Source organism: Gallus gallus, chromosome 17, assembly GCF_016699485.2.
Source record: "Gallus gallus isolate bGalGal1 chromosome 17, bGalGal1.mat.broiler.GRCg7b, whole genome shotgun sequence".
In the NCBI taxonomy this organism is placed as follows: Eukaryota; Metazoa; Chordata; class Aves; order Galliformes; family Phasianidae; genus Gallus; species Gallus gallus.
This window is the reverse complement of record NC_052548.1, coordinates 7,631,566-7,659,523: the sequence shown is the minus strand read 5'-3', so window position 1 is coordinate 7,659,523 and position 27,958 is coordinate 7,631,566. Positions and strand designations below refer to the sequence as shown.

The window sequence follows — 27,958 nt, the reverse complement described above, 5'->3', positions numbered from 1 at the left end:
CCCCATTGGCTTTTACAGCGTTGTGCATTATGATTTTATTTTATTTTAATTTCCTTTTTAATGTGTGTTCTGCATCTTTCTGTTTCTCTCTAACCTCTTTGCAGCCTCCTGTGCTTCCTACAACTTTTCTTTTCTCAGTCCTCAGGGCCTCAACTTTTCTTCTCAGAGCTCCTCCAGTCCCTTCTGGTCAGGTACCCCATGGAGAGACCCACAGCATCCCCAGCTTGAAAGCCATCACAATGGGACCTGCATGGTCCCCGCTGTCCCTTCTGCACCCACAGGCAGTTCAGGGGGCCCCGGCCATGCCCTGCCAGGGTCTCAGCCTGGAAACAAGTGAATAAATCATGGCTTTGCCAAAAGCAAATGCTCACCCTAAAAACCAAAGCAGGAGCTTTTTTGGATTGATTGGAGCTGTTGCTGTTGAGAAAGGGTGCTTAAATTAATGAAGAACTCCAGCGCATTGGGATCTCATGATGTACTTCAAGCTCGACTTGCTCATCCCGTGTGTTTCACTAAAGGAACATTGGCATCACACCATCTTCCAGCCTGGTTGTCCTTGCTGGCTAAGGAGGACATCTCAGCGTCCAGCAGTTTTTGAGCTCTGGGATCTCAGCCTGCTCAGAACTGTGCTAAGGGGGTGGGAAACCTGGGCTGTAAGTGTGTCTGGGGCTTGGGCTCCCCACAGTGGAGTTCTGGCTTTAAATGCATTACAGACCAGTGTTTTCCTCCCTGTTTCTAAGGGATCAGAGCAAAAATGTGTCCTTTTTATGCTTTTATTTCCCAGCATTTTCTTTATGCTGGACAGGCAAAACCATCTGCTGAGCCACAGTTCTCCCCAAAGCTGTGTTTGGGAACACAACCTTTCAGGGTGGTAGAACACAAGTGGGAATTTGGGGTCCTTTAAGTGCATACAAACTCTGTGCTGAAGCGGGCTCTGAGCAAGCTCCTGATAAAAGAGCTCAAAGCTGTCGTGGTTCTTGCTCCATTCTCCAGCCTGGTAGGGATGGATGATTGCATGCTGTGTGTCCGCCTCTCCTCCATCGCCATCCTCATCTCCTTCCATCCCGAGAGCTGGAAATCTGGGCAAAGCTTTTCCTCGAGCTTAGTTCAACCTTGGTTTGCAAAATTAAAACAAACCATTAATTAATACTCAAAAATCCCAGGACCGAAAGGGTCATTTGACCAAAACCCGTTATTCCTTCAAGGTGCTTATTTCTTTTTCTTCTCATTTTGCAAACTCCACAAAAAGAACCCTCCCCCCCCCGCTCTGCTTGCCCAGGAGCACCCTGCGGTGATGGGGCCTGTCCTGTACCTCTCTCCCTCTCCTCCAGCCCATCCCCACTGCTCCTCTGTGTGCAGTTCTCCAGCAGCCTCCTCCCCACGCCCTGCACTTCCCTGCACGAAGCAATGGAGATGCACTGCTCAACATCTCTAGGAGCATCCAGTCCCAGTTTTGAGGTGGTTCAAACACAAGCTGACTTGTCAACCCCCTTTTGGCACGGTGGCCCCATCAGGAGTTATAAATGGTGGAAAGGGATTTTTCCATGATTCCACCATGAATAATTGTCAATTCCTTTGAAATCTTTCCTTCTGCCACCGCCTTCCCTTCTCACCAAATTGCCCCAGCAGTGCCCACCAATGGGTCGCAGCCCCTCCTGGGCAGCCAGAGGGCTGTCCCAGCTCTGACCACAGGGCTCTATGAGCTCAACAGGATCCACTTCACCCCTGACCACCCCATTTCAGATGAGACCAGAGCTGATCCAGGTCACGGCATTGCAATGGAAGCCAGTGCCGTGGTGGAAAACCCAGGTTGAACCCCATGGAGCTTTCCCCAGGCTTCGGCTGCTCCGCGTGGTGGGGGCCACTCCCAACACTTGGCTTTGTCCCCCTGCAGTGTTCACCCCACGGGTCATAGGGACAGCAGTGGCACGCTACAACTTTGCAGCGCGGGACATGCGGGAGCTGTCGCTGCGGGAGGGCGACGTGGTGAAGATCTACAGCAGGATTGGCGGTGACCAGGGCTGGTGGAAGGGGGAAACCAACGGGAGGGTACGTGCAGTTGGTGTCCCATCCCCTGTGCAGTCGCTGTCCCATCTCCTTTCTACCACGTGGTCCACGTGATGTCCAGATCTCCTCTTCCTCAACCTTGCATGCAAGGAAATTAATCACAGAATGATAGAATTGTTAATGTTCAACCGTTGACCCATCCCCTCCATGCCCACTAACGGTGTGGTTCTGCAATTGGAAAGCTTGGTGGCCTGGGGGAAAGCAGCAAGCTGATGGTTTGTCCGGCTGTCCCATGGGGTTTGCAGCGCTGGGGGACACATTCCTGATCCCTTCTTTATTGCAGCCACATACTGAGGCAATGTACAGTTGCTAGCTCTGGGTCACTGTGCAAATTTTGATAGCAGCTGCATCTAACAGCTGCATCACCTCCCCATCACTGCCGTGTGGCTGGGTCTGGTGCTGTGGAGATAACTCAGGGAACAGCATGTGGCGAGGGAGGAGCAGCCCCAAAGGTGGGGCAGGAGCTCCCTGCTGCTCCCCGCCGCTCAGCTCTCCATCTCCCCTCAGGTCGGCTGGTTTCCCTCGACGTACGTGGAAGAAGAGGGGGTGCAATGATGCTGGGGATGCCCAATGGAAAGTCGTCGAGTGCCCGGAGCGATCCGCTGCAGACCACACGCTGCTGCCCCAGCAGCCCGGCCCCACGCCCGCCAGCACTGCCGGGAGCACCACCGCTCTCCCCAGACTCTTTAGTAAATCCATTCCTCTGTACAGCGTTGTGTGTGTGCGTCGGGGTGCCTCCAGCCCCGGCCCTGTTCCGTCTGTAGAAGATTCGTGGTCTGTCGGATGACGTTTGTGTGGCGGCTGCTCCTGGGAGAGCCGCGCCCCCCTGAATGGACAGAGCGGAGGGACTCTGCGTGGTGCCCCCCAGGGGGGTGTCCGGACCTTATTATTCCTAGAAGTGTTTTAAAATGGTGAGGTTGAAAGCCTGGGCTGTGCCTGGGGGTGCAGAGGTGAGCGTGCAGGGCTCGGGAGAGGGACCATGGCTGCATCATGTCGGTATGCACCTTGGGACCAGGAATGGAGCTGCTCATCCCTGAAGGATGACAGCTGTGAGCTGGGGAGCACAGCTGGACCACAGACATGGGAGGGAAAGAAGTCCCGTGGGCATCCCGAGCCCCTTTCCTCACTTCCAACCCCCAGCCCCACTGCCGTGCTGGGGATGCATGGGGCAGCCCAGGACACTGGGTGAGCTGCTGGCGTTGCAGGGCTGGAGGTGTGCCTTGCCACGCGTGGGTTTTGGGGGTCATAGGGCACCAGGTCCCTGCAGAGGAGCGGATGGGAGAATGGATTGAGCACCTCGGCGATGTCCATTCTTCTGCAGCCATACGTGTCCCGCCTCACTGAGCTCAGTGGGGCGAACCCACATGAGTAAGGGCTATGGTATGAAGTCCCGATTTATCTCAATACATTGTGAAAGCATCTCTTCTTCTCCAGCTGTGTGCACTTTTGGGGGCCGTGGGCATTGCCCCCTCTTCTTCCCACAGGCTGTTACCGCTGCTGCTGTCAAGGAAAGGTCCGTCTGTCTGCATTGCCACTTTGTCCTGAGTTCCATCCATCCCACTCTGTTCTTCCCACACTGCAGCCTGTAATGCATAGGCAGAGCTGCTGCTTGGAGGGCTGGGCTGGCATCTTCTGCTGGGCACTGCCTTTGCCACCCAGCTCCAGAATTTCCTTCCTAAGTGCTGTTCTGAACAAATACATGTGTGTGAGTCTGTGTGTGTTTGTAGGACCGACTTTCCTATCTCTGAGCCTCGAGAAATGCCCTCCTGTCTCTGTGCATAAGTGGCATTTGGAGCTGCTGCTGTGCCCAAAGCTGTCCCTGGCACTGCAGGTGGGCACGGTGCAAGCGCAGCCCTGCGAGACGCCGGCACTGTGCGGTGCTGCATCCCAGCCTTGCTGCCAGCGGAGCTTGAGAGATTACATGGAAGAGCCTGGGGCTCCCATTGGAAAGGGCGGTGTGTTCACTTGAAAACTTGGCTGTTTTGCTCGATCAGAAGCCCAGGGCCGGGTCAGTGTGCTGCCCAGGGCTCCGGATAGGGCTGGGAATGTGTTGGGTTCCTTGGGCTCACCATGGCAGTGCCCAGCAGGGTGAGGGGGCACGGTGCAGGGCTCGGAGCTTTAGCAAGGTACTGTTTGGTGCTAACCTCTTCCAGGCCAGCTACTGGTGCTCAGCACGGGATGTGTCCAAGGGGCCCTGTTTGCTAAAGGAGCTGAATGGTTCATGTTCTGCAAGGGCAAAAATTGGGGTGCAGCAAACAAGGGGAAGGCAGCACCCTGCTGCAGCGTGAAGGGCTGTGCTTGGATTTCCCAATTCCGGTGTACCCGAGGGCACATCTAAGGGTGGGTGAGACACACACAGACAAGAGAACAACTGATGGCCGAAGGTCTGCCTCAGATGCTTTTAAAGCCCTATGCAAACCCCCCCATCTGGGATGGATTCCCTGCGCCTGCAGTGGGCGCATCCCCCTCAGAAGGGCGCAGTGCTCCCCCTGCAGAAGGTGTGTGTGTGGCATCTACACAGCCCCCCCAGCTCCAACCCCCCCAGTAAGGTCTCCCTCTCGTGTTTACTGTTGTAAGAAACTTGTTTAAAAAAAAGGAAAAGATGGTTTCCGTTTGTAAGTAATTCTTCAGCCATTTGCCACGCTATATATCTGTGAATAAGAAGGGAAATGTGTTTGGTTTTGTTTTTTTTTTTAATGATGGTGAGAAAATTGTATATATATTTTAGTTCGTCATGGACCGCTCAGAATTGCAATGGGATACGTTGGAAAATAATATGTAAATTCCTTGGGTTTTTCCTTTGCACTGCACTAACGGGGGTAGAACGGGCTCGGGTGGAGGGCTCCAAAGGTAAAACTGTTTGTTTATGGGATAGGTTCTAGCTGGCAATTTGGAAATCATTCGGAGTAGCTTGTAATGCTGGAATAGAATCTTTAGCTGCTACTTAGAAACCCTTTTGCATGTGGTTCTTCCAGACCTTTTTAAGTTACAATACATCCAAGTAAATCCCACGATGAAAAAAAAAAAAAAAGAAAAAACCCAACAAAAATAAAGTGTAATTTTGCTGATAGCTCCTTTTATTTTTCTGGAAGCCGTGGTTTTTATCACCAATAAACCCATGCGAGAAGGCTGGGTTTTGTCTTGGGCTTCTATGGGGCGTAGTGCTCGTGGGGATGGATCCTTCCTGATGGTCAGCATCCACAGCCCACCCACAACTGCACTGCTCAGCTGATCCCATCCTGCAGCCCCAGACCCGATGGGGTTCAGCCAGGGCAGCTCTCAGCAGCTGTTCCTCTGCAGCTGTCCCTCTCCCATTGGGGTGGCTGAGAAGGGAGTGGGTGATTTTTCACAGCTTCCATTCATTTCTTTGGATCACATTCCCGAATCCCGCCCGGCTCTGCGCGCAGTGGCATTTTCCAGAGCGATAAAATAAAAATCCCAGCCTTGCTTACAAATTGTCCGAGGTGTTTTGGGAGGAAAGGGAAGGTTTCACCCCAGAGATGCCGCTGTGAGCTGCCCTGCTACTGGATGGATAACATTTTCCCCTGCTCTTCTGGCTGCGGTTGGAAGGACGCAGCTCTGCTGGGTGTCACCCTGGCCGAGCTGCAGACCCCTGCCCAGCACAAACCGTGTCCCTGTGGGTGCCGTTCAGGCTTGGGGAAGCTCTCCAGCACACACCGTGTATGAAATGCTGATTTCTGCGACCTGAGCGCCAACAGAAACCCACAGCACAGCACTGGAGCGTGGAACAGGTGAGTGCCAAACTGCATTCATGCCAGCTCCTTGCTGGGGACGTCCCTGGTGGCACTTGGTGACATGCAGCCCTGCAGCGCGGTGGTGCTGGGTGCCCAGCAGCTCCATGTGGCTCCATGTGACCCCCTCAGGGTGTGCACGGATAAATGGGGCATTATTCACCGTGCCCAGCCCGTGCCATATGCTGTAACCAGACCAGGAGCAGCCTTCCCCGAGGCATTAACAGGAGCATCCATCTCCAGCCCCCAGCTGGCTCCAGCCCTGCGCCCCAGGAGGGGGAAGGCTGCCCCGGACACAAGTTCTATTTTATCATCTTTTTTTCTTTTTGCAGCTGCTGACATAATCTCCCACATTAGTTGGACTGGCCAGGGTGCTGCTCTGAGCAAACACAGCACCGGCACTGGCTGCACTTGCTGGCTGCCCTCTGCAAACAGCTCCGTGCCCAGAGCGCTGCTGGCCGACCCTGAGCATGCCCTGTCACTTGGTGGCCTGTGGCCGGCCAGCACGTGGCCACCTCCCTCTGCCACCCCACAGCAGGCTGCCCTAAGAGCCACACGTGGTGGCAATCCAGAACCTGAGAACAAGGGCCCCAACAGCTCTGCAAATGGGGAAACTGAGGTATGGGGGTGCTGAGGTGCAGATCCACTCCACTTAGGGTCAGGCAGTGGTGGTGGTGCTTTCCAGGGTCAAACTCAGGTTGCAATGCAGGGCAGAGCAGGCTCTGTGCATGGCCGTACAGGCTCAGCGGGGTGATGGCACGTGCCTGCAGCCTCACACAGGCAGTGTGATCAGCTGCAGTTGTGCAGCACGCTTGGGTGGTTCATTTGTGCATTCTCCGTGGTGTTTCATACGACCTAGAAAACTCCAGCTGGCGCATGCAAGCCAGCGTGCCCCTTTATTTTGTAATTAGTCTAAGGGGAAGGATTGAGCTGGTTGTGCTCCCTTTGCACTATGCTGACCATCAGAAACACGCACCTCCCTCATTATAGCTCTGCAGCTCTGTCTGACCCCAGTGCTCGTAGGAACCCACAGAACAGCAGTACGTCCGTCCAGGACACGGGGTGTGCTCAGGGTGTCCTCTCACCCAAAGGTCATGTTTGTAATTAGCATGCACTGATGAAACGGCTCTGTCCCACCAGGCAGCAACACCCCACCACGAGCAGTTCTGACTTGCTTGCATCTCTGGTTATTCGGAGTGGTTGGTGGAGGAATTTGGGCTCTCTCTTTAAAACAAACTCTTCGTGTCCTTTAGAAAAAGGAGAGAAATGCCTGAGATGGACTCATTCTGAACAACTGAGCCCCTCTGCTGCTATTCAGGCTCTTTTCAGAGTGGGGACATTTGGACGCAGGCCCATCCTGCAGTGTATCCAACACAGAAACGGGGGCTCCCAGGGGTGGTGATGCTGAACGTGCAGAACCCCTTAATCCACAGCCCAGGCAGCAGAATCCAAACCTTTAAAGCACTGCACCTCCTGCCCAGACAGGCCCTTGTAGCAGGGCTGAGTCCCGAGCAGGAGGAGCAAGAAACCTTTGTGCAGAGAGAACTAAATTAAACCTTAAATTAAACCTTTTCTTCCCCCTTCTCAATGATTTCTTTTAATATTTTTTGGTTCTTCTGCTGTTCACGCCTTTGCTTTGAACTCTCGGGTCTGCCTCGGGAACGTCGCAAACCCCTTTTTAACCCCACTCTTCAAACACAACTGCTGGGAACCGGGGCGGGAGGGGCAGATGTTGGAGCGCTCTGTTTGCTCCCTGGCAGCCGCTGAGCCCTGTGGGCTGTGAGCCCCCCCAGCCCTGCTGTCCGCTCTCTGCTGGGCGCCGAGCTGGGAAGAGAAGTCACAGTTCCATTCCGTTTCGCATTTCTCCATTCTGCCCGACTTTGCCGTTGAGCGGCGGAGCGACAAGGAGGAGTAAGAGCTCATCCAGGGCTGGGGAAGCCGCGGTTGGCCCCGTTGGCTGTTGGAGCTGGTTAATGTTTTTGCAGCGGGGGCCGGAGGACGGCGGTGCGGAAGGGGAGGAGGAGGAGGAGGAGGAGGAGAGCATCGGAGGAAGGCAGACGTCCCGCGGCCATCGCGAGCGTCGCTGGTGAGTGGGTCCCGGGTCTTCTGTGGGAATTCCTGGTGGGATTTCCCAGCTCTGCGTGGTGGCAGTGTGTGGGGTCCCATAGGGGGGAGCTCTGCAGCAGCACACAACCGTGCTGCTCCACTGCAGCCCGCTGCAAACTGCTCCAAAGCCGTGTGCCCAAAGCACGTCCCCAGTCTACGGTGTAGGGCTGGAGGGCTTGATCTGCCTGTCCCTGTTCCCCCCCCACCCCTCCCAGCAGCCGATGCTCTTTTTGCTTTTGGTAAGGAGCAAACCTTGCGCCTTTGTTGTAGCTCTTGAATGCATGGGAAAAAATAAAACCCACACAGAAAAGGGGTGGTTTCTGCGGGCTGGCAGCGAGCCCAGGAGCCGCCCTGTGTATTTCCAGGCCCCTTTTGTAAGCTGGGCCCCTCTGAAGGCTGTTTGGAGACTGCTGTTTGGATTCAGTTCCTTGCTGGACAGGGGTCCGAGCCCAAGCCCATGCCCACCTCTGGGTGCTGCTCAACCCATTGCCCAACATGGATGTGCCATTACCGATGCCACCACCGTCCCAGTAGTGACCATCTGGCCAGGCACCCCTGCTCACCATCTGGGATCTCTGCAGGTTGACATGTCCTACGTGAGCTGTGCCCTGCGGGTGGCCGCCCTGTGCCGCCTGCCAGCCCCCTGGAGAAGCCCCCGACCCTACAGCAGCGCGACGGGACCCACGGCCGAGAAGAGCGTCCCCTACCAGAAGACACTGAAGGAGGAAAGCAATGGGAGCACGGGGCCCAGCCAACCACCCCCGGCCTCGGCTGAAGTGGTGGTGGTCGGGGGGGGCAGCCTGGGCTGTCAGACCACCTATCACCTGGCCAAGCTGGGCATCACCAACGTCGTCCTGCTGGAGAGGGATCGCCTGACGGCGGGCACCACCTGGCACACGGCTGGTGAGCTGCAGGGCTGGGAGCCTGTTATTGCTGTGTGTGACCTCACGCTGCACCAGGGGAGGTGCAGGTTGGATGCTGGGGAACATTTACTCTCCAAAAGAGCGGTGCTGCAGTGGCACAGCTGAACAGGGAGTGCTGGGGTCACCATCCCGGGGGTCCCCCATAAGCGCAGAGATGTGGCACTGAGGGACGTGGCAGTGGGTATGGAGGGGTGGGCTGGGGGATCTGAGAGGGCTTTTTCCAACCGTAACGATTCCACGATTGCTATTATTAATATCATTGCTATTCTTGTTAGTCATATGCCAATTTTCTTTGGCAGGGAGGGGGGAAACTACAAGAGTTTAACTCAGCAATCATTTTTGGGTGTTGTGGGTAATTCTCCATAGGGCCACCTCCCCCTCCCCCCTTTTCCCATTCATCCAACACCCGACCAGCCAAAAATCCATCATCTGTAGCGCTCCAAAGTAGCCACGAGATGGAGCAAGAGCCCCAGCGGGGTGACAGTGCCACGAGCGGGATGGGGAGGGAACCACGAGGCCACCGGAGCTCCCATCTCGGCCCCCCTCGGCTCTGTCCCCCGCTGTCCCCCATAGGTTTGCTGTGGCAGCTCCGTCCCAGCGACGTGGAGGTGGAGCTGCTGGCGCACACGCGGGACGTGGTGAGCCGCGATCTGCCGGCCGAGACGGGGCTGCACACGGGCTGGGTGCAGAACGGGGGGCTCTTCATCGCCTCCAACAAGCAGCGCCTCGATGAGTACAAGCGGCTCATGTCGGTAGGATCAGCCCTCGGCATCCCCCTGGGACATAGCACTGCTCTGTTGGGGTTCATTGGGTTGGCATCAGGCAAGATGAAGCCCAAAGTTGATCCTTTTTTGCCCTTTCAGATGTCGTTTTCCCAGTTTCAGGGCAGCTTGTGTGCATCCTCGTCCCGTATTCCCATGCAGATCATCACACCCGCCTCCAGATGGAGGGCTTGCCTTGAGCAACATCATCCCTGGGCCATGCGGGGGATTGGGGGGCAAAGCATGTCCTTGGGTGTCCTCCAGCAGGGGATGTGTTCACACTCGTGGTTTTCTTGTCTGCTGGCAGCTGGGGAAGGTGTACGGTGTGGAGTCACACGTCCTGACCCCGGCACAGACCAAGGAGCTGTACCCGCTGATGAATGTGGATGACCTGTATGGCACACTCTACGTCCCCAAAGACGGCACCATGGATCCCGCTGGCACCTGCTCCACCCTTGCCAGAGCAGCAGCAGCCAGAGGTGCTACGGTAATGCCTAATTACTAATTAATGCCTGTTGGCCCTGGGAGCAGTTACCATCCTCCACCTTCCCCAACTCTGTCTCCAGTATCAGATCTTTGCCCTGAAGGATGTTGTCCTATTGGGCTTTGGTAGATCTTTGGGTCACAGTGACAGAGCAGGGAGGAACTGTGAGGCCCAGGGAAAGTATAGGATGAAGAGAAGACCATTAGGAGGAAGATGAGAGCCCAAGGCAGGTTCCTTGGGTTTAGGGCACACTAACACAACCCACTCCTCAAGGCAGGAATTGCCTCGTGTGCAAGGCACGGGCATCACGAATGTCCTCTGCAGCTGTGGGCACACAGAGGTGTGGTTTGAGCCTGGAATCGAGAGGAGTGTTACTGTCAGCAGTAAGAGGAGTCACTGTTCCAAAAGAAAGATGGCCAGAACCCTGCTGAGCTCCACCTTCCCCAGTGCCAGGGGTGATCCCAGCTCTGACTCTGCCTCTTTTTCTCCACCCTCAGATCATAGAGAACTGCCCCGTCACCGGCATCCAGGTCAGAACAGATGACTTTGGGGTGAAGAGGGTGCACGCAGTGGAGACAGCCCATGGGACCATCCAGACTCCCTGTGTGGTCAACTGTGCAGGTACGGATGGGACAGCTCTGCTTTGCACGACGTGAGCCAGGGGTGCACCAAGCTCACGTCCCCCAGCTGATGTGCTCTGTGTGCCCCATCTGATGTGCTCTGTGTCCCCACAGGGGTGTGGGCGCGTGCCCTGGGCCGGCTGGCAGGTGTGCACGTGCCTCTGGTGGCGATGCATCACGCCTACGTGGTGACCGAACGCATTGAAGGTATCCAGGTGGGTCCTGCACCGCTCCTCTGTGTGTGCCCCAGTGATGGTCAGAAACAGAACCACCCCTCCCAGCCCCACAAGTCCTCCAGGACCCCCTCCTGTGCTGCAGGGCCAGGTTCTACATTCACCCCCCGGCTTCTCCCAGTAGCACGCACAGCTGCCTGCCTTATTAGAGCCATATTTAGTATTTAATGACGTTACCACTAGCAGGATCATTCTTTATTATTTACTTATTTGTCCTCAGTGGAATTACTGTAGGGTCTCTGACGTGGTTGGTGTCTGAAAGCAGCGCTCATAAAGATGCCAAACACCTTCTGAACGAGCAGAGCTGCTGTAGCTCTCCAGGCATTTCTGCACCACCCTGAGAAATCTGTTCAGCCTTCTGGCTATGGAGAACGGCTCAGGAGCCGAAGCAGACTTCATTCACTCTGGTGCCAGGGCTTGCAGGGTAACACTTTAATTAGTTTCCATCCTGCTGGCACAACCTGAGTTGGAGCTTTCAGTCCTCGATGCCTCATATTCACAAGTGCTGCTGTCTGTTCACCTTTCCATCCCAGTAACTCTGCTGGGCTGTGCAAACAGAGAGCAGAGGCTGCAGCTTGTGAGCCCCAGTGCATCCTGCTCCATCCACTTCATTTCATTTGTTGACATGAAATGCAGGAGGTCCTACAACAATACATTGGCTCTGTCTAAATGTTCACCTATTCATCATTCACAGGAACAAATCCCTCGTTCACTGCATGCTGCTGTGCTCTTATCTGCTCCTATGTAGGTGGGTGGCGGACAAAGCCAAGCTCAGAGCAGGGTCTGGGATCAGACCACAGCCGTTGAGCCACTTGGAATCAAGCACCCACATTTTGGGGCTCCCTGAGCTCCCTCTCCCCCGTTAGGTTGGGAGTGCAGAGGGTGGTGCAGCCGGATGTGGTCCAGCTGCATGCTCATCCTCCTTGGATATCCCTATGGGGATGGGCTCATGGGCACATGGGGCTGTTGGGGCTGCTGCAGCTCTCAGCCCCGGCTCACTCCTGCACCCCCCTTCCTGCAGAACATGCCGAACGTTCGGGATCACGATGCCTCGGTGTATCTCCGTCTCCAAGGCGATGCCCTTTCCGTGGGTGGCTATGAGTCAAACCCCATCTTCTGGGAGGAGGTGAGCGGTGCTGGGAGGCTCTGGGGGGAGCGAGGCGAGTTTGCAGGGGACCCACATCAGTGGGGTGGGTGCAGCAGTGAGCTCCTTATGGCCCCGCACTGCCCAGCCTGGGGGTACCGACTGTGGGCTGATTTTGGGAGCTCAGGAGAGCACCGTCCCCTTTGGCCTGCAGGTGATGAGGAAACCAAGCAGGGTTCAGGGCTAACCCTACTGTGCTGCTGCCCCAGCCCTTAAGCTATATTTTTCAATGCCTCTGTCCCATGGAGAGGGACCCCCCTCACCAGATGATGCCCATTCCCTGCCATGTCCACGATGTACACCAGGACACGCAGGGGCTTTGGGTTTGGTGCTGGCTTTGCACCTCTGTACTGAGCTGTTCATAAAAACCCAGAGACTGGGATCTGCAAAGCGGCTCTATTTTCTGTGACCACAGAGGTTGGTAGGGCTGGGAGGTTCTCACCCATCAGCTGCGCTCTAGTTTGTGTTCTGATTCCTGTTTCCCACCTTCAGGTATCAGAGAAATTTGCCTTCAGCCTCTTTGACCTGGACTGGGATGTTTTTATGCAGCACATCCAAGGTGCCATCAACCGAGTGCCGGTGCTGGAGAGGACAGGCATCAAATCCACTGTCTGTGGGCCAGGTAATGCAGTGCCTGGGAGCACCAATGTGCTGCCTTCAGGCTATGGGTCCCAGCAGATAGGGTTGGGAGCCACGAAGAGAAGAGGGGAGTTCTGTGGGATGAGCTGGAAATGCAGGAGCTGACACAGCTCTGCAGATCCCTGCATGCTGTCACTTCCCTATGCTCTTATTCCTGATCCAGCCCGTGCGCATACATCCCATTTGTCCCTTGCTTGCACCATGCCGTGGGACTCTGGGGTTTGTGGGAGCATTGATCAGAGCCAGTGCTGGTGGGTGTGCATTCTGCTTGGGCACAAGAAGGGCTGCCACACCCTGGGAGACACAGAGAGGACCCATCTGTGCTGGGGCTGCAGTGGTGTCACCTTCCTGGGGGTGGCATACCAGGCTGAGCCCTGCCTCGTTGTGGTGCAGAGCTGGGGGACAAAGAAAGGTTCCCAGCTGGTGCTGGGGCTGCTGAGCTTGGAATGAAGGGATTCATTTTCTCAAGTAGTGACTGCTGTTTTCCCGAGATTTATATTATTATTGGGACTGTGGGGTTCCAGGCATCAGACCTGAAGGCATTTGGTTTACTTCCAGTGCCTTGCAGCCCGAGCAGGTGGGGGTGATGGCACCATCAAGCTGAGCCATAAGCAGTTGGTTTGGCCTTGAAACCCTCCACATGCCGAAAAAAAAATCCTTTTTGCTGAAGCACTTAAAGGGAAACCCTGGAGAGCCCTGGGAAGGAGCTGGACTGTACACAAAGAGAAAGCAGGGCACGTCTCTGGCCCTGCAGCATGCACAAAGCAGAGGCTGCGCCCTGGCTTTGATTGAATTGCGGTGTGAGCGGAGCTGGGGGCCTCCAGCAGACAGCTGACAGCTTATAGATAGATGTAGAGCGTTTGTAATGCAGTGGGGTAATTTGCAAAGGGTCAGCGCTCCTCCTTTGCTTGATTTAAAGGTGCTGCTGGTCTGCTTGCAGCAGAGGAATCAGGCAGGGCTGGAGCAGACAGCAAACACTTGTTCTTTCTGCTGGGCTGTAAATATTTCACCAGCAGAACAGAAAGCTGCCCTTCGGCGAAGGAGTCCTGCAGTGATTATGGGAGCAAAGTTTGGGTGCAGCGCGGACCCAGCTCACATTTTGCACGTGGTTGCACAAACTGTCCCAGTGCAGGGAGGATGGCACATCTGCAGCAGGGTGTTCTGCTCTGCCCTTCTCGTGTGGGAGGTGCACCAGGGTTGCTGCTGATGGCTGTGTTGGGGACAAGAGCCTTGGGCAGCACCAGTGGCTGCACCGAGTAGCTTAAATTCAAGGCACTGCTCAGCAGGAATCGATAGCAGTGAAAGAAATGCAGAGGAATGAAGCCACCAGTGGCAGGAGCAGGATGAGGTCAGAGCAGGATCTCTGCAGGGCAGATCCTGGCTGATGCATCTCCCTCTGTCCTACAGAGTCGTTCACAGCCGACCACAAACCGCTCATGGGGGAGGCTCCAGAAGTCCGAGGTTTCTTCCTTGGCTGCGGCTTCAACAGCGCCGGTAAGAGAGCGTAGGGAACCCCACTGCATGCGTCCCAATGTGAGCATGGCACCCCGGCAGCGATGGTGCTTGGCCTCATTGGTGTCCTCACCTCTTCCCCAGGGATGATGCTGGGAGGAGGCTGTGGGAAGGAGCTGGCCCATTGGATCATCCACGGCCGGCCGGAGAAGGATATGTATGGCTACGACATCAGGCAAGGCTGTGCTGGCACCCAATGGGGAGCACGGGGATGGGTGTCAAAATCAGGTGTCTAGCAGTGTCTGTGCCACAGCCCCTGTCCCCTGAGAAGCAGGAATCAATTAGGCCCATGGCTTTAATGAATTCACACGTGGGATTTATCTCATTTGCCTCATTCCGCTTCTACACAAACCGCTTCCATCAGACGCGAGGAGATTGCAGTGATGAGGAAGGACAGGGTAATTATGTTTGGGTTGTGTTGTTGTTCAATTAGTGCTGTGCCTAATCCTCTAAGTTAATAATCGGGGGTGATGATTGCAACTGGAGAAAGATTAGCGTTTCCTCTCTGCAGCGCTACACGGGCCGGGAGATTTGGGCTGTGCAGATGTTGGCTCTGTAATTGCTTTTGACTTGTTCAATCGTGTCTGATTGGGTTTGGGCTTTCTTGCAGGGCTGCTTGTGACAGCAACAAGCTTGTCAGGGATAGATCTGTGAAAATCACATTGCTTTGATGGGAACAGTGGTAAACAGACCATGGAGCCAGCATGGGAGCTGCTGCTAACGCATAGACTCACAGAATGGTTTGAGTTGGAAGGGACCCTTAAAGGCCATCTGGTCCCACTCCCTGCAGTGATTAAGGACACCCACAGGGTGCTCAGAGCCCCTCCAACCTGACCTTGGCTGTCTGCAGGGATGGGGCACCACTGCCCCTCTGGGCAACCTGTGCCGATGCCTCACCGCCCCTATTGTAAAACACTTTTTGCTCATATCCAACCTACACTGGTTTGCAAAACAGGCAGCAGCCCCATGCCCCCATGTCCCCACAACAGCAATGGTGCTCTGCCAGCTGCTGAGCCATTGTGCATTGTGGCCATGCACAGCCCCGGCTCCTTGGGGTGCTCCATCCTTCTGCTGCTCTGCCTTTCCTGTGCTTGTCAAGCTGATCTCAGTCCTGTTTTGTTGCTTATTTATTTATTTTTTTTAAATTATGATTACCGAGCTCCTCTTTAAATAACTCCCATTCCTGCACATTTAAATATTTATCCTCTCAAATCACTCGCTGGTAAATATTTCATCTGGCAGCTGTTGCTCCTCTCCCTGCTGTCAAAAAGCAGTGCGGTGGTGGTGGCAGGGCTGGGGCCATCCCCTGCCATGTGTCCCCTGCCATGTGTCCCCTGCCACCTGTCACATGTGGGCAGAGTGGGGAAGAAAGCCAAAAATACCATTCTGAAAGGTCCTATACATTACGTTTTGCCTTGCCTTCTGCCTGCTGGCGGCTCTGCAGAGCTGGGGGCTCTGGGCAATGGGGACAAGAGAGATGCCACCAGCCAAGAGGTGCCAGTCCAGGAATCCCAGGTCTATGGCACAGGGTATGGCAACAACACCCCGAGCCCGTGCTGAAGTGGCACATTCCTTCAAGGAGATCTTTCTGTTGGAAAGAGGAAAGCATGTCAAACAAATTTAAAATGCTTTGGGTTTTATTTATATTTCAGTCTAGGGAGAATTGGATGAAAAATGCGAGGAATGTTCGCGGCTCTCTCCCTCTTCTTGCATTTCAGGCTGGGTTGTGCAAGAAGAGCTCTCTGAGGTTTGCCCAGTGCTGAATCAGGGCAGAAGTAACCTCGATTTCTCTCGTTTCTTCTTTTTCCCCAGCAGGGTTGTATCCTGCTCTGGTAAATCTGACAGAGCTCAGGGATGGCAGAGCCATGGGGATGAGCGTTTTGATGGGCAAGAGATATGATTTGGGTTTCTCTGTTCTCCTCCCTACAAAATGGAGTAGAAATCACGACTTTACACCTGCCAGCACCTCCCATTGCGAGGCTGTGCCCGGGGGTCCGATGCCCACCACCCCTTTCCCTGCCCTTCAGGAGGTTCCACTGCTCCCTCACCGACAACAACCGCTGGATCCGGGAGCGGAGCCACGAGTCCTACGCCAAGAACTACTCGGTCGTCTTCCCCCACGATGAGCCGCTGGCGGGGCGCAACATGAGGAAGGACCCTCTGCACCAGGTGGGCACCCGCGTGCATCCCTGCTCCCATCCGTCAGCATTGCACTGCTCACCCACGGCGCAATGCAGCGATGCTGGGGTGGGCTGACCCCAATGGAAGTTTGATGGCGGAGATGCCAAGTGTTCCCCTAAGACTCAACACAGCGCCGGTCAACGGGTGATGAAAAAGTGCAACGCATTGCTCAGAGCCCTCAAAAACACTGGCAGAGCCCAACAGGGAGCTGAGCCCTTTCCACTGGCTGCAAATTCACACCGCAGCATCCCTCTTCCAACAGAGAGCAGTAAAACAGACATTCCTCCCCACCGGCCCCCGATGTTTGGTTGACAGCCCCGTTGTTTTCTGTCACCGAGAATGCTATTTATTTTTTAATGGTGTGTCTAATAAGCGATGCCCATTTGACTGACAGCCTGGTATTTATGCATGCAGCTCCAGAACATGTGCTGTGTTTTATAAATAGGCACTGAATCATTGCTGAAATATTCTGCAAAGTCTATTCTTTTCCGAATGGAGGTACCCAACAAAAATATCTTAATGGATCCCTAATTAATTGCGCACGGAGAGATTTTCCTGAGAGCACGGAGCAGGAATGAGAAGGTTGCTGTGTGAATCTCTGATGTTATGGGTATAATTATGGAAATCGTTGGGGAGAATGGTGCTCTCTGCATTTAGCATCCCCGAAGCAGTGATTCGTGCGGCGCAGGTTTTGATGTAGGTTTTGGTGCTCATTGTGTTGTAAGGGGGACACAAACATCACCCAGTCCATAGGGCAATGGGGGGTTCTGCTGGTTCAGAGGACAACCCCAGGAGCTGATTTTGGATGCTGAAGGGTTGTGAGTTGGGTTTTGAGCGTGCATTGGAGATGGCTGGAGGAGGGCTTGGAGAAAAGAGCTGCTTTTAACCTTTCTTTCCCCATTTCTCTGGCTTCATCTCAAACAGGAGCTGCTCCAGCAGGGCTGTGTGTTCCAGGAGAGGCACGGCTGGGAGCGCCCAGGTTGGTTCAGCCCAGGAGGAGCAGCTCCGGTAAGCACAGTGCTGAGCGTGAGGGACGTGCTGCCCTGAAAGCAGTGCATCTCTCCACAACAGGTCCATGAGAGCATCCATTCATTCACTCTAACAGTAAGCAGAAGGAGTTCTATGCGTGTCTGCCTGTCCCTCTGCAACAGGCAGCCCCTAACAGGGGGCACTGGTGTCCCTTCTATACATTAGGAACTGTGGGAAGGGGCATCTAGATGGGGACCTCCCAGCTCACCCATGTCCCACAGGACCCTCTGCTCTCCCTGCATGGTGCAGAGCACCCTTTGGCTTTGCGGTTCTCCCTGTTACCCCCCACCCCCCCATCTTCACTCTTCTCCCCAGGTCCTGGATTACGACTATTACGGTGCTTACAGCCAGGAGCAGCACAGGGACTACACCTACAACCAGCTGCTGGCAGATGAGTACACCTTCGACTTTCCACCACATCACAACATTGTGAGTGCAGTGTGGGGGCACATCTGGAGCTGGTGGGGGTGGTGGAGGCCCCAGAGCCCCTGCAGCACTCTGCCTTTGGGTAGTTAGGGGGGCTCAGGGGGATGGAAACTCAAAGCTGGGGGAAACGTTCCCAAAAAATGAGGCGAAACACATTGGTTTGTGCTTGGAAAGCTCAGAAGAGGCCATGTGAGTTTTACTGCTGCTTTCCCAAAGGAAAGAGGTGGAACCATCTTGGGGGAGCTCCATCTGCAGAGCATTGGCTCCCCAGCCAGCTCAGCGTCCCCAAACTGCAGTGCAGAGCGAAGGACCCGATGGAGATGGGGGGAGGAATGCCTGGTTTGATCAGATGAATCATTATTATTATCGATAGCTCTCACTGTGTTACTGACATAAGGAATGAGACTGGGCACCCACTGACTTGTTACACTTAACACTGATTTTTTCATGTATATTTTGAGGCCCTGCAGTGAACTTTAATGGCACCAGGCGTGTATCCTGGTGGTGTTCCTCATTACGTGAATGGCTTCAGCAATGTGTTTGCTTTAATTTTAGATCAAGAAGGAATGCCTGACGTGCAGAAATGCCCTGGCTCTCTTCAACATGTCTTATTTTGGGAAGTTCTACCTGGTTGGCCCCGAAGCCACCAAAGCAGCCAACTGGCTGTTCAGTGCTGACGTGAGCAAAGCTCCAGGTACTGCCGGCCCCCCTCGCTGAGCGTGGGGCATCCTGAACCAGAGCACACAGTGGGGACCCAAACCAGCTTTTGTTCTGTTGCATGACGCAACCCTAAGGGGAAAAAGCCTTGCTCCCATCCCTGGGTAGGGCACGGTGCACCCAGGCGCAGTGGTGGTAATTGGTTTGTTTAGGAACTGGGATAAGTGTTGGTGCTCCCCGTGCTGGGCAGGGCAGGTGGGCAGCGTGTCCCTCCCGCAGGCAGCACCGTGTACACCTGCATGCTGAACAAGCGTGGCGGGGTGGAGAGCGACCTGACCGTCAGCAGGATCAGCCCCGGTGACCCCAGCTCTCCACTGGCCCCCGCCTTCCAAGGTAAAACCCTGGGCATGGGGCAATGGGGTTTGTGCCTCCAGCCTGAGCCAGGCATGCGGCTGCATCCCCAGGATGCTCCCAGCGGTGGGGATGGGAAGACACAGTGATGGGCTCAGCACTGGGCCCTCTGTCCTCGCTGTGCTCAGCACCATGCGTGGCCGCGGGCGCAGTGCTGATTGCATTTACCTAATGGCAGCCACCTGTTTTTTTTCCACTTCCACCCCTCGCTGTCTATAACCCAATTATCCCCTTTGTGCCGGGGGCTTGTGCTGCTCATCAGTGTTATTGGGTTTCTTCAGGCCAGGATGGTGCTCTGACCTCTCCCAGGGCCCTTATCAGCTGCCATAAAGGGGAACTGAAAGGAAGCAGAGCAGCCAACCCTGAGGGCAGGAATGGCATTAGGGAGCAGCTGGGGAGGAGGGCACCAAATTGGGCTGCAGCCCCACTGGCAGCACTGTGCCGGCTGCTGTGGTGTGGCACCCTGGCATCCCACGCCCCTTAATCCCATGTGCTCGGGGCCAGTGGGGTGATGGGGAGTGGTTGGCAGAGCTGCAGGGTTTGACGGGTGATGGAGAAGCTGAATAGGAGCGAGTCTATTTTTCCAATTACAGTAGGTGGCTGCACTTATTATCGTTATGACAGAATATCAGAGAGTAATTTTGTAGTGGCAGGGAAGGAAGAGCAAAGATCGATCGCGCAATAATCAGCTCCTAAGCCACATCCTTGGGAATTTTTCACCCAGGATTATCAACCAGATGAAATTCCTCTTCATACTCACACGCACAGCTCCTTGCCTACCCATCCTAACCCTGAGCCCCAGTGGAGTTACATTACAGGGCTGCAGTGGGGTTGGGTTCCCAGCACACAGCTCCCATCTCCCACGTGCACAGCTCCAGCCCAGCTCCAATGCATTGTTCTTTTCTTCCTCCACACCATGACACTGTGATTCTGTGTTGGACAAAGCATTGAGATCTTTTGCTGTTGGCCTCAAGGACAGAGTTTTCTCTTTCTATGATGTTTTCTCCCAGGTATTTCCAGGGCGTGGGCAATTGGCAAAAGCTCCATCAGCGGAGCTGCTGTGGGCAGTGTCTCTGAACTGCACCATGCTGGGGAAGCTGCATGCAAAGGAAAGCAAATGCGGTGATTTGTGAGGCTGCTGTGGCCAATTGGAGGCCAAGGGCACTTGCATTATGCTACCTTTGACTTCAGCCCTTGGAACTCCTTGCATAAAAGTGGAGCAGCACCCAGCAGGGTTGCTCAAAGTGCACTGTTTTTCACGGCCCCACATCCCGACTTACACTGAGCAGAGTATCACCCCCAGCGCAGTGCCATTGATCTTAAAGCACTGCTGGGGATGGGGGGTGTCATTTTCCAGGAGATGGATACTACCTGGCCATTGGTGGGGCCGTGGCTCAGCACAACTGGTCACACATCACTGCGGTGCTGCAGGACATGAAGCTACAGTGCAAACTCATTGACTGCTCAGAGGAGCTGGGCATGATGAGCCTGCAGGGCCCACTGAGGTGAGTGGGCTGTGGCCTCTTTCCCTGAGCCCCATTCGTGGGATAAGACCCCAAACCCATCCCACCGTGCCCACTGACCACGTCCCCAAGTGCCACATCTCCACAGTTCTTGAACACCTCCAGGGACGGTGACTTCACCACTCCCTGGGCAGCCCATGCCAGCTCCTCACCGCTCTTTTGGAGAAGAAATCTTTCGTAATATCCAACCTGACGAGAAAGCAACTGTTGGTGATGCCCACCAGAAGGAGAGCAGTGAGCTCTGCTTTGCTGTTCCCCCACAGCCGCACTGTGCTGCAAGAGCTGCTGGACACCGACCTCAGCAACGAGGCCTTCCCCTTCTCCACCCATAGGCTCGTGAAAGCTGCAGGATGCACGGTAGGACAACACTTGGGGTCCCAAGGGATATCTCCTATTGCCTACAGGTTTGTTAGGTGTCTTCAATGGGAAATGGCTTCCCCTGCAATGAGCAGCCAGGTTTTGGGGGTTTTCTGATGGAAAAAGCCAAAAACCACAATGGGAACTGGGCATGGTGGTTGGTGCTTGGTGATGCTGGAGGGAGCGGAGGGCCCTCAGGCAGATGAGGGGTGAGCACTGGTGATAGAGAGATTTATTTGACACTCCAGATCCCTTCCTTTTCCCTTAAAAAAGAAGAAGAAAAAAGAGGTAGGGACAATTTAATATGAAATGTGTCACATCCTCCTGTAAGGGCTGGGGAGCCCGAGGAGTCGGTGCATTTGATCACAGAAGAAGTCTGACAACCTTAAGCTTTCTGTTCAAGCACGGATCATTTTGCATTTGCTGAGACTTCGGGGCTCGTGTCTGCAGTTATGCAATGGGACGTGGGGATGGCCACGTGCCAGGGGCTGAGCCCTGGGGGTGATGGGGGGGATCCGACCCCACTGCCCACCCAGGGGGAGCCGATGCATTTTCAGATACTGTTTTTTCCCAAGGCTGTCATTCAGCAAGAAAACAGCACGTCTGGGAAACAGAATCTCATTTTCTTGCTTTGCTGCTTGCTGACATACTCAGTCAATTCCAGCTAAGCCCCTGTAGTGGTTAAGAATACACTTGGAGAGTCAGGCAGAAATCACCTAAAGTAGAGCAGTGATACTGGTTACGTGGGTCTCTACACAGCATCCATTGGTGTAACAGTGGCTGCAGCAGAAAACAGTGCTTCCATTTGTTTACTGGCAGTGTTGTAGGAAATGATGCAATTTTGGAACTCACTACAATTCTTCCTGAAAGCAGCTCAAGAAAATAACAGCAGGGATTCCTCCTCCTCCTCCTCCTCCTCCTCCTCACTTGGTTTGTGACCCCCAAAAGACCCCCCTGCTCTCAGGGATGGGCTTTGCCTGAAGTCATCCCTGGGAAAGGTGATGCCTGCTTGGGGGTTCTGCCATGTTATGTGCTGATGTAGCCTGAAACACCCTTAACAGGAGAGTCTGTGGCCACAAAGTGACAAAACATTGTGCAAACGTTAGTATCAGGGAAAGCCCTTCTGCAGGCTTGCCTTGGCTTCCCATTGACAGTTACCCCATACAAAATGTTCCCATGCTCTGCTATGAGAATGCCCCGCTGGGGTTGGCTGCTGGTGGCACTGATGGGATGGAGCTTGATGCCACCCCAGGGGTGTGCATGGGGACAGTGACACTGTGGGCCTGGGGGTGCAGCCACAAGCTTCGTGCCAACAGCCATTGGAGCAGGGAATGGGACAGGAGTGAAATTGGGTTAAGCCACACACACGGACACTTTTCATTGGGAATTAAAGTGGCTTTAATTCGAATGCAGGCGGCTGCTGAAGGGCTTGCTGCGAAATCAAATTACGGCTATTTGGATGGTGAGGAAGAGCCTCGCCAGGGCTCAGAGCACTTTAAGTAAGGCACAGACTTGCCTAATGCAGATGGATCCTCCAAAGTGGCACCATGCAGGTGCCCAAACCCACTGTGCTTCCCAAGGAGGGGATGGTGGCACGGGGGACCCTAAAGCCAGCCCTGCTGCAGCACACCACGTATCACCGTCAGCGCTGACAAGCTACAATCCTCCCTTGTAAGAGCTGTGCCAGCCTCACAGCTTCTCCTAATAATCCACTTATCCCTGTGAAAGGTGTAGCAATGTTCTCATCTCCTGGAGTGTCATTGGTTTATTTGCATTTTGCTTCAAGTTAGCAAAAAAATTATATATATATGCATAATAGTAATCCTGTCCTACAAGGGAGAAACTGCTCCCAGAAGTGTTTTGGTGTCTTTTAAGTGCAAATGCCCTGATTTAAAGGAAGAACAGCTTTCCTGCCCTCTCAGGGTGAGTTCAGAGGGGCTGAATGCAGCCCAGCACCTCTAAGTGGGAGTGCTGAGGTTTTTGTGCATTAACACAGAGGTTGAACAGAATCAGCTGCAGAGAGAGGAGAGTTCCTGCAGAGTTAATGACTGGAAATTACCGATTGGTTTGTGAATGTATACATATATATATATATATAGTGTCTCTCATTGTATTAAACAGCAGCAAAAGGGCCCCGTTTGAATTTCGCTGCTGGATGCGGGGTAAAGTTCAGGTTTGAGCTTTGTAGAATACTCAGAATGCTTTTGAACTGTTGCTCAAAGACTCAGGAGTTGATGCTATTTCATAGCTCCATTTGAAACTGAACTGAAACCTCGGCTCCCCCTGGGCCTACTCTGTGTGTTACACACCTGTATGCAGCCCCTATTCCTCTCCATGCAAACCTAACTCCCAGCACCCCCAGTTTTCCAAGCATACAGGTTTCCTACAACAAATGGCTTGGCCTTATTGTCAGGATGCCTGGTTTCCTGCAGCAGCAGCCTTGTTGGGGCTCGGTGCATTCAGTGTTGGGTTAATTACACTGCTGGGAGCGATGCTACAGAGCACTGCCTCTGCTGTGGGATGCTGAGCATCCTCATGGGGTGGGCAGGGTGTGGGTGGGGATGCTGGGTTCAGCCCTGGGTGCCAGCAGGCGGCTGCCGGGGGTGGAATGCATCCCCGAAGTGCCACACAGAGAGCTCACAGCAGGATGGTCCCATTGGGATCTGGCTTCTCTGCCCCATCAGCAGTAGAGCAGATATCAGGGACACAGGACACAGTGCCCATAGGCTTTCCCAGGGTGTGCTGGATCAGCAGAGGGAGACAAAGGCCCGGCTGGTGCGGGAGCGTTGCTGCTGGCTGACGGTCCCTGCCATGCTGCACAGCCCTGCTCTGTCCTCAGGGGTTTGGGGCTTTTGTACTCTGCAGGTGCGTGCCATGAGGCTGTCCTTTGTCGGTGAGCTGGGCTGGGAGCTGCACGTGCCCCGGGAGGACTGTGTCAGGGTGTACCAGGCGGTGATGGAGGCGGGCGCCCGGCACGGCATCACCAACGCTGGCTACAGAGCCATCGACAGCCTCAGCATCGAGAAAGGTTTGAGGCTCTCCTTACGGCAGCACTTGTTGCTTTGCTTCTGTCCTAACGGGCAGATGGCTTTTTCCCAGCATGGGGGTGGGCTAGTAAGGATGGAGGACACCCGGAGCAACTTTCCCATCTGTGGGCTCCTCTTGAGGGTGCTTTGTCCAAGGCCAAGTGAAGCAAGGGATGCCCAGCAGGCTGCTATCCCAGCCTCCAGCTTTTGCTCACCGAGGCAGGGAGACCCCTGTTTGTTCTCTGCAGGGTACAGACATTGGCACGCAGACCTCCGCCCTGATGACACACCGCTGGAAGCAGGCTTGGCCTTCACCTGCAAGCTCAAATCCAGCATTCCCTTCCTGGGATGGGAGGCTGTGGAAGCCCAAAAATCTGCTGGCATCTTCCGCCGCCTCGTCTGCTTCACCACAGATGAGTGAGTGCAGTGCCCTGGGGCACTTCCATGCTCCCCAGCACCCAATGACAGTGTGATGAGACACGCAGTGCTCCCATCCAGCCCCATGCATGCACACGGGGCTCAGCTCCCACCTGCTCAGCTGCTTTCTGTGCTCTAATTCAGGCTCTAATTTAAGTCCCACCACACATTCCCTGCTAGATACTTAATGGGAGCTGGAAGCGGTGTGACAGGGAGTGGGTTGATCGTGTTGCACCCAGAGCAGCAGGAGGGCTTGTGAATCAAGCTGGAGAGGATTTGGCTGAGAAACAGGGGGGGCTGTGGGACTGCAGCTCCCGTACCAGGGGGAGCCTCAGCACATGGGGCTGCCACCTCCAACCCCTTCCTCTGCTCTGTGCCATTCCAACCTGATTCTTTCCTGCCTTTACCCTGCAGGAAGGTGCCAATGTTCGGCCTTGAGGCCATCTGGAGGGACGGCGAGGTGGTGGGCCACATCCGCCGGGCAGATTTTGGCTTTGCCATCGACAAAACCATCGCCTACGGTTACATCCGTGATCCTGCGGGGGGACCCGTGAGTATGGCACTGCCACGTCCCTCCCTGCGCCCCGGGGCTGGCAGGGATGCACAGCACCCGTGTTGGAAGCCATATGCACAAGCATGTTGCTGGCAGCTGGGTTGCGAGACATTGCACCCTCGTGTCCCTCCCCCGTGCACGGTTGGGGTGGCACAGGACGCTGTGAGGAGCGATGCTGCAGCTCAGCTGCTGCACTGTCCTCGCTGGTGGCATCCAGACTGCCATGCAGCGTGGCCCTGCCACTGCTATCCACCCCCAGCACTTTCTCAGATGTTAATTGCAAGCAAGTATTTAATTGAGGTGGTAAATTAACTGACATTATAGGAGCGGCTAGCCAATAGGAGCATGGCAGGTTCCTAATTAACCCTGGGAGACTCCTGGCTGGTAAATCAGGTGCCCTTGTTAAGCAGTGTGTTATAGACAGAGAGCTGTGAACCTACGTGGGGACGGAGGGTTCTGGGTGATGTCCCTTGGGACTGTCCCTCTTGCAGCACATATGCTTGTGGTTTAATCCTCTGGCTTGCCTTAATGTTTAATCCTGTGTTAGTGCAGCGATCCTGAGTCAGGCAGTTCAGGGTTTGAGCTATCTCTGCAGCCCCCCGGCGCAACATCTCTCTATTTTGGGGCACAGAGTAGGGCTCTCCCCAGGGCAGCTTTGTGCCATTTGACACAGGGAGAGGGATGGGGATGTGTGCTGACTGGGGGGATGCAGGGCTCAGGGCTGCTCATTTCCCTTTGGGAGCTGTGCAGGAGCATTTCAGAGCATTTAAGGGGTGTCTGACTGTCCCTGTCCCATAGCCAGGAGGTGGCTGCAGGCTCTGGTATGCTGCAGTGGAGTCTCCAATAGGTGACCCTGTTCTGGGATCCCTATGGTGACTATTTCCCCCTATATTTGGATTTCTCCCTTCCCTGTCATCTCTCTCCTGGCCACCCCTGCCTGCCCCAGGCAGTGTGACGGAGGTGATGGGATGGAGGTGGCATGGGGACAACCCCCTCCTGCCTGCAGCGAGGCACCAATGCGGCACAGCAGCGCTGAGCGCACCCCGCCGCGCGCATCGATCACAACTTTCCCCTCTCTTCCCTTGCTGCAGGGAAATCTCTGTGGCTATAGGGCCGAGAATAGGGCCAGCAATGGGGCTGACAGCTGCAGGCGCCGCAGGGAGCAGTTGTGCATGCGGGGGCTGTTTGCGGGGCCCCAGCCCTGCCAGCTCATTGTGCAGCCGCCTGAGGAACGCAGCGCTCATTAAGCAGATGTTAATGCACAGCCTTAATCTCTCTGCTCCCTGTGCTAACTCCCGCTTGATTTACGCCATGACGAAGGGTTGCTGTGTGGGGAGGGACCTTTCCCTGCATTGAGGCTTCTTGGGTGGTGGTACTGGAGGAGGGGACGCTTCCTGCAGGGACAACCTGCTGCCAGCGTGGTCCTGTTCTGCAGGCAGTGCCTGGCTGGGGACAGTGGGGACCGACCCCATTGGGTGTGCATCCCCCTGCTGCCCACCCAAAGCCTATTTGTGAGCCCACCTGGCTTGGATGCTGCTGAAAAAAAACCATATAAGAATAATAAAAAAGAAATACTGGTTTCTTTAGCTCCATGCTTTTAAAAAGCTACTTTCCTCCTCTCTGTGCATCCTCCTGGGATGGCAGAGCTGGTTTTGTGCAGAAATCCGGGCTGTGCAGCAGCATGGGAGAGTCCCCTGAGCATGGGGAGGGTACACAGATGGGGCCAGGGGGTGGGGTGGGAGGGGCCTGCTGCCCCCCGGTGCCTGGCTGTGCCTAACGGGGGGCTTCTCTGCCTTGCAGGTCTCACTGGATTTCGTGAGGAGTGGAAACTATGAGCTGGAGAGGATGGGAGTGCGCTACCCTGCCCAGGCACACACCAAGTCCCCGTTTGACCCGGACAACAAGCGAGTGAAGGGCATCTACTGAGAGCTTGCAATGGGGAGAGGGGGATGCTGATGGCCCCATTCCCTGCCCAGCAGTCTGCCGTGAACTCACTGAGTAAATTTGGGTCAGATTGGAAGGGAAGAAGAGGAAAAGATTCCAAAAAGTCCAACAGTTTTATTCCTGGGTTTTCTAAATGAAGCGATACCACTACAGCAATAATTCTTTCCCATGGGTTAATCGACCTGAAAACAGTGTTTTGCTTGACTGCAAATGAAATGGTTTCAATTTTTGACTTTGCTGGAAACCCTTTTCCCCCTAAACGTCGTTTCACGCTGCCTGGAAATGAATTTTTTAAACTAAATGTCTCCCATTAACACAGCCGTCACCTCCAAACCTGCCATCCTGCGGGCTCTGTCCCCATTCTGGTGGGTGTCACTGGGTTGGGGCCGTGCCCTGGGAGCCTGGTGGGTGGGGGACAGGAGTAAATGGGTGGCCCCTCAATAGTTGCAGCCCTGCACATCCCTCGGGAAGGAGCAGGGGCAGGGGATGCTCTCCCTGCTGCAGGATTCTTCTGAACCGCGACGTAATTGGTTTTATCCAAAAGGGCTTTAAGCAGGAGCTTCTATTGGCTTCATCGGTAACTGTCACCTAAATCCCTTTAGAAATCGAGCCCAGGGTGCCCAACCATTCCGTGCTCACTTCAGCTCTGTTTGTTTTGCCGAAGGGCTGTCTCTGTGCAGGAGGTGGGAAGGGCTGATCTTCCTCAGTCCCAGTCACTGACCTTTTCCATTTCCAGCAGCACAAGAGCAAAGGCAAGTTTTGAGCTGTGCATCCAGAGAGCAATTGGTGCCCCAGGGAGTGCCGTTGGCTTGCACTCTGCTTTTGAAATGAGGAAAGCACGACGGTGCCACACAGCCCCTTAACACTGAGCTGGGGAGAGATTTCCATCTTCTGTCCCTGGAGAAGAATGGAAAATCCCAAAGGCGACTGCAGCTTGGATCTGGCTCACTCACTGCATGTATGTGTGTGTCTGTACATCCTCTGAACCTGGAGGAGCTTGACATGTGTTGGCCCACACAGAGTGTGCTCAGCTCTCTGGTCACGGTGCTGCTGCAGGGCTGCCCTGCGGTCCCTGTGCACTGCTGGCACCATCCCATAGGTCACCACGGAGTGGGGGATCCATGCAGGTGCTGAGCTGCCAGCCCCAGCTCCCAGCCCTCCCCTGGTAGCCATCAGCACCTCTGCCCCACACA

General features: G+C 54.9%; 2 protein-coding genes across 5 annotated transcripts in view; both read left to right on the top strand.

The window, feature by feature from the left end:
• Positions 1-5,137, top strand: part of VAV2 (vav guanine nucleotide exchange factor 2) — a 100,370-nt gene extending 95,233 nt beyond the window's left edge. For 2 of the 4 annotated variants that reach the window (NM_204142.2, XM_046901616.1), the window contains 2 exons: positions 1,895-2,049; positions 2,575-5,137. In NM_204142.2, the coding sequence (NP_989473.2) occupies positions 1,895-2,049; positions 2,575-2,622 (203 nt within the window). In that variant the 3' untranslated portion in view covers positions 2,623-5,137. Of the gene's footprint in view, positions 1-104; positions 788-1,894; positions 2,050-2,574 lie in introns of those variants that run through there. The other 2 variants (XM_046901615.1, XM_046901614.1) reach the window with 1 other exon arrangement.
• SARDH (sarcosine dehydrogenase) lies at positions 4,144-27,066 on the top strand. The gene is made up of 23 exons (XM_015279787.4): positions 4,144-6,438; positions 7,580-7,730; positions 7,805-7,905; positions 8,507-8,828; positions 9,422-9,600; positions 9,917-10,096; positions 10,591-10,714; positions 10,828-10,928; positions 11,968-12,072; positions 12,583-12,712; positions 14,137-14,223; positions 14,326-14,416; positions 16,269-16,410; positions 17,347-17,430; positions 17,767-17,880; positions 18,433-18,571; positions 18,814-18,927; positions 20,303-20,450; positions 20,732-20,825; positions 23,691-23,853; positions 24,100-24,268; positions 24,683-24,818; positions 26,622-27,066. The coding sequence occupies exons 1-23, from the start codon at positions 5,884-5,886 to the stop codon at positions 26,745-26,747; spliced, it is 3,555 nt and encodes a 1,184-aa protein (XP_015135273.4). The 5' UTR covers positions 4,144-5,883; the 3' UTR covers positions 26,748-27,066.
• The last annotated feature ends 892 nt before the right edge of the window (positions 27,067-27,958 follow it).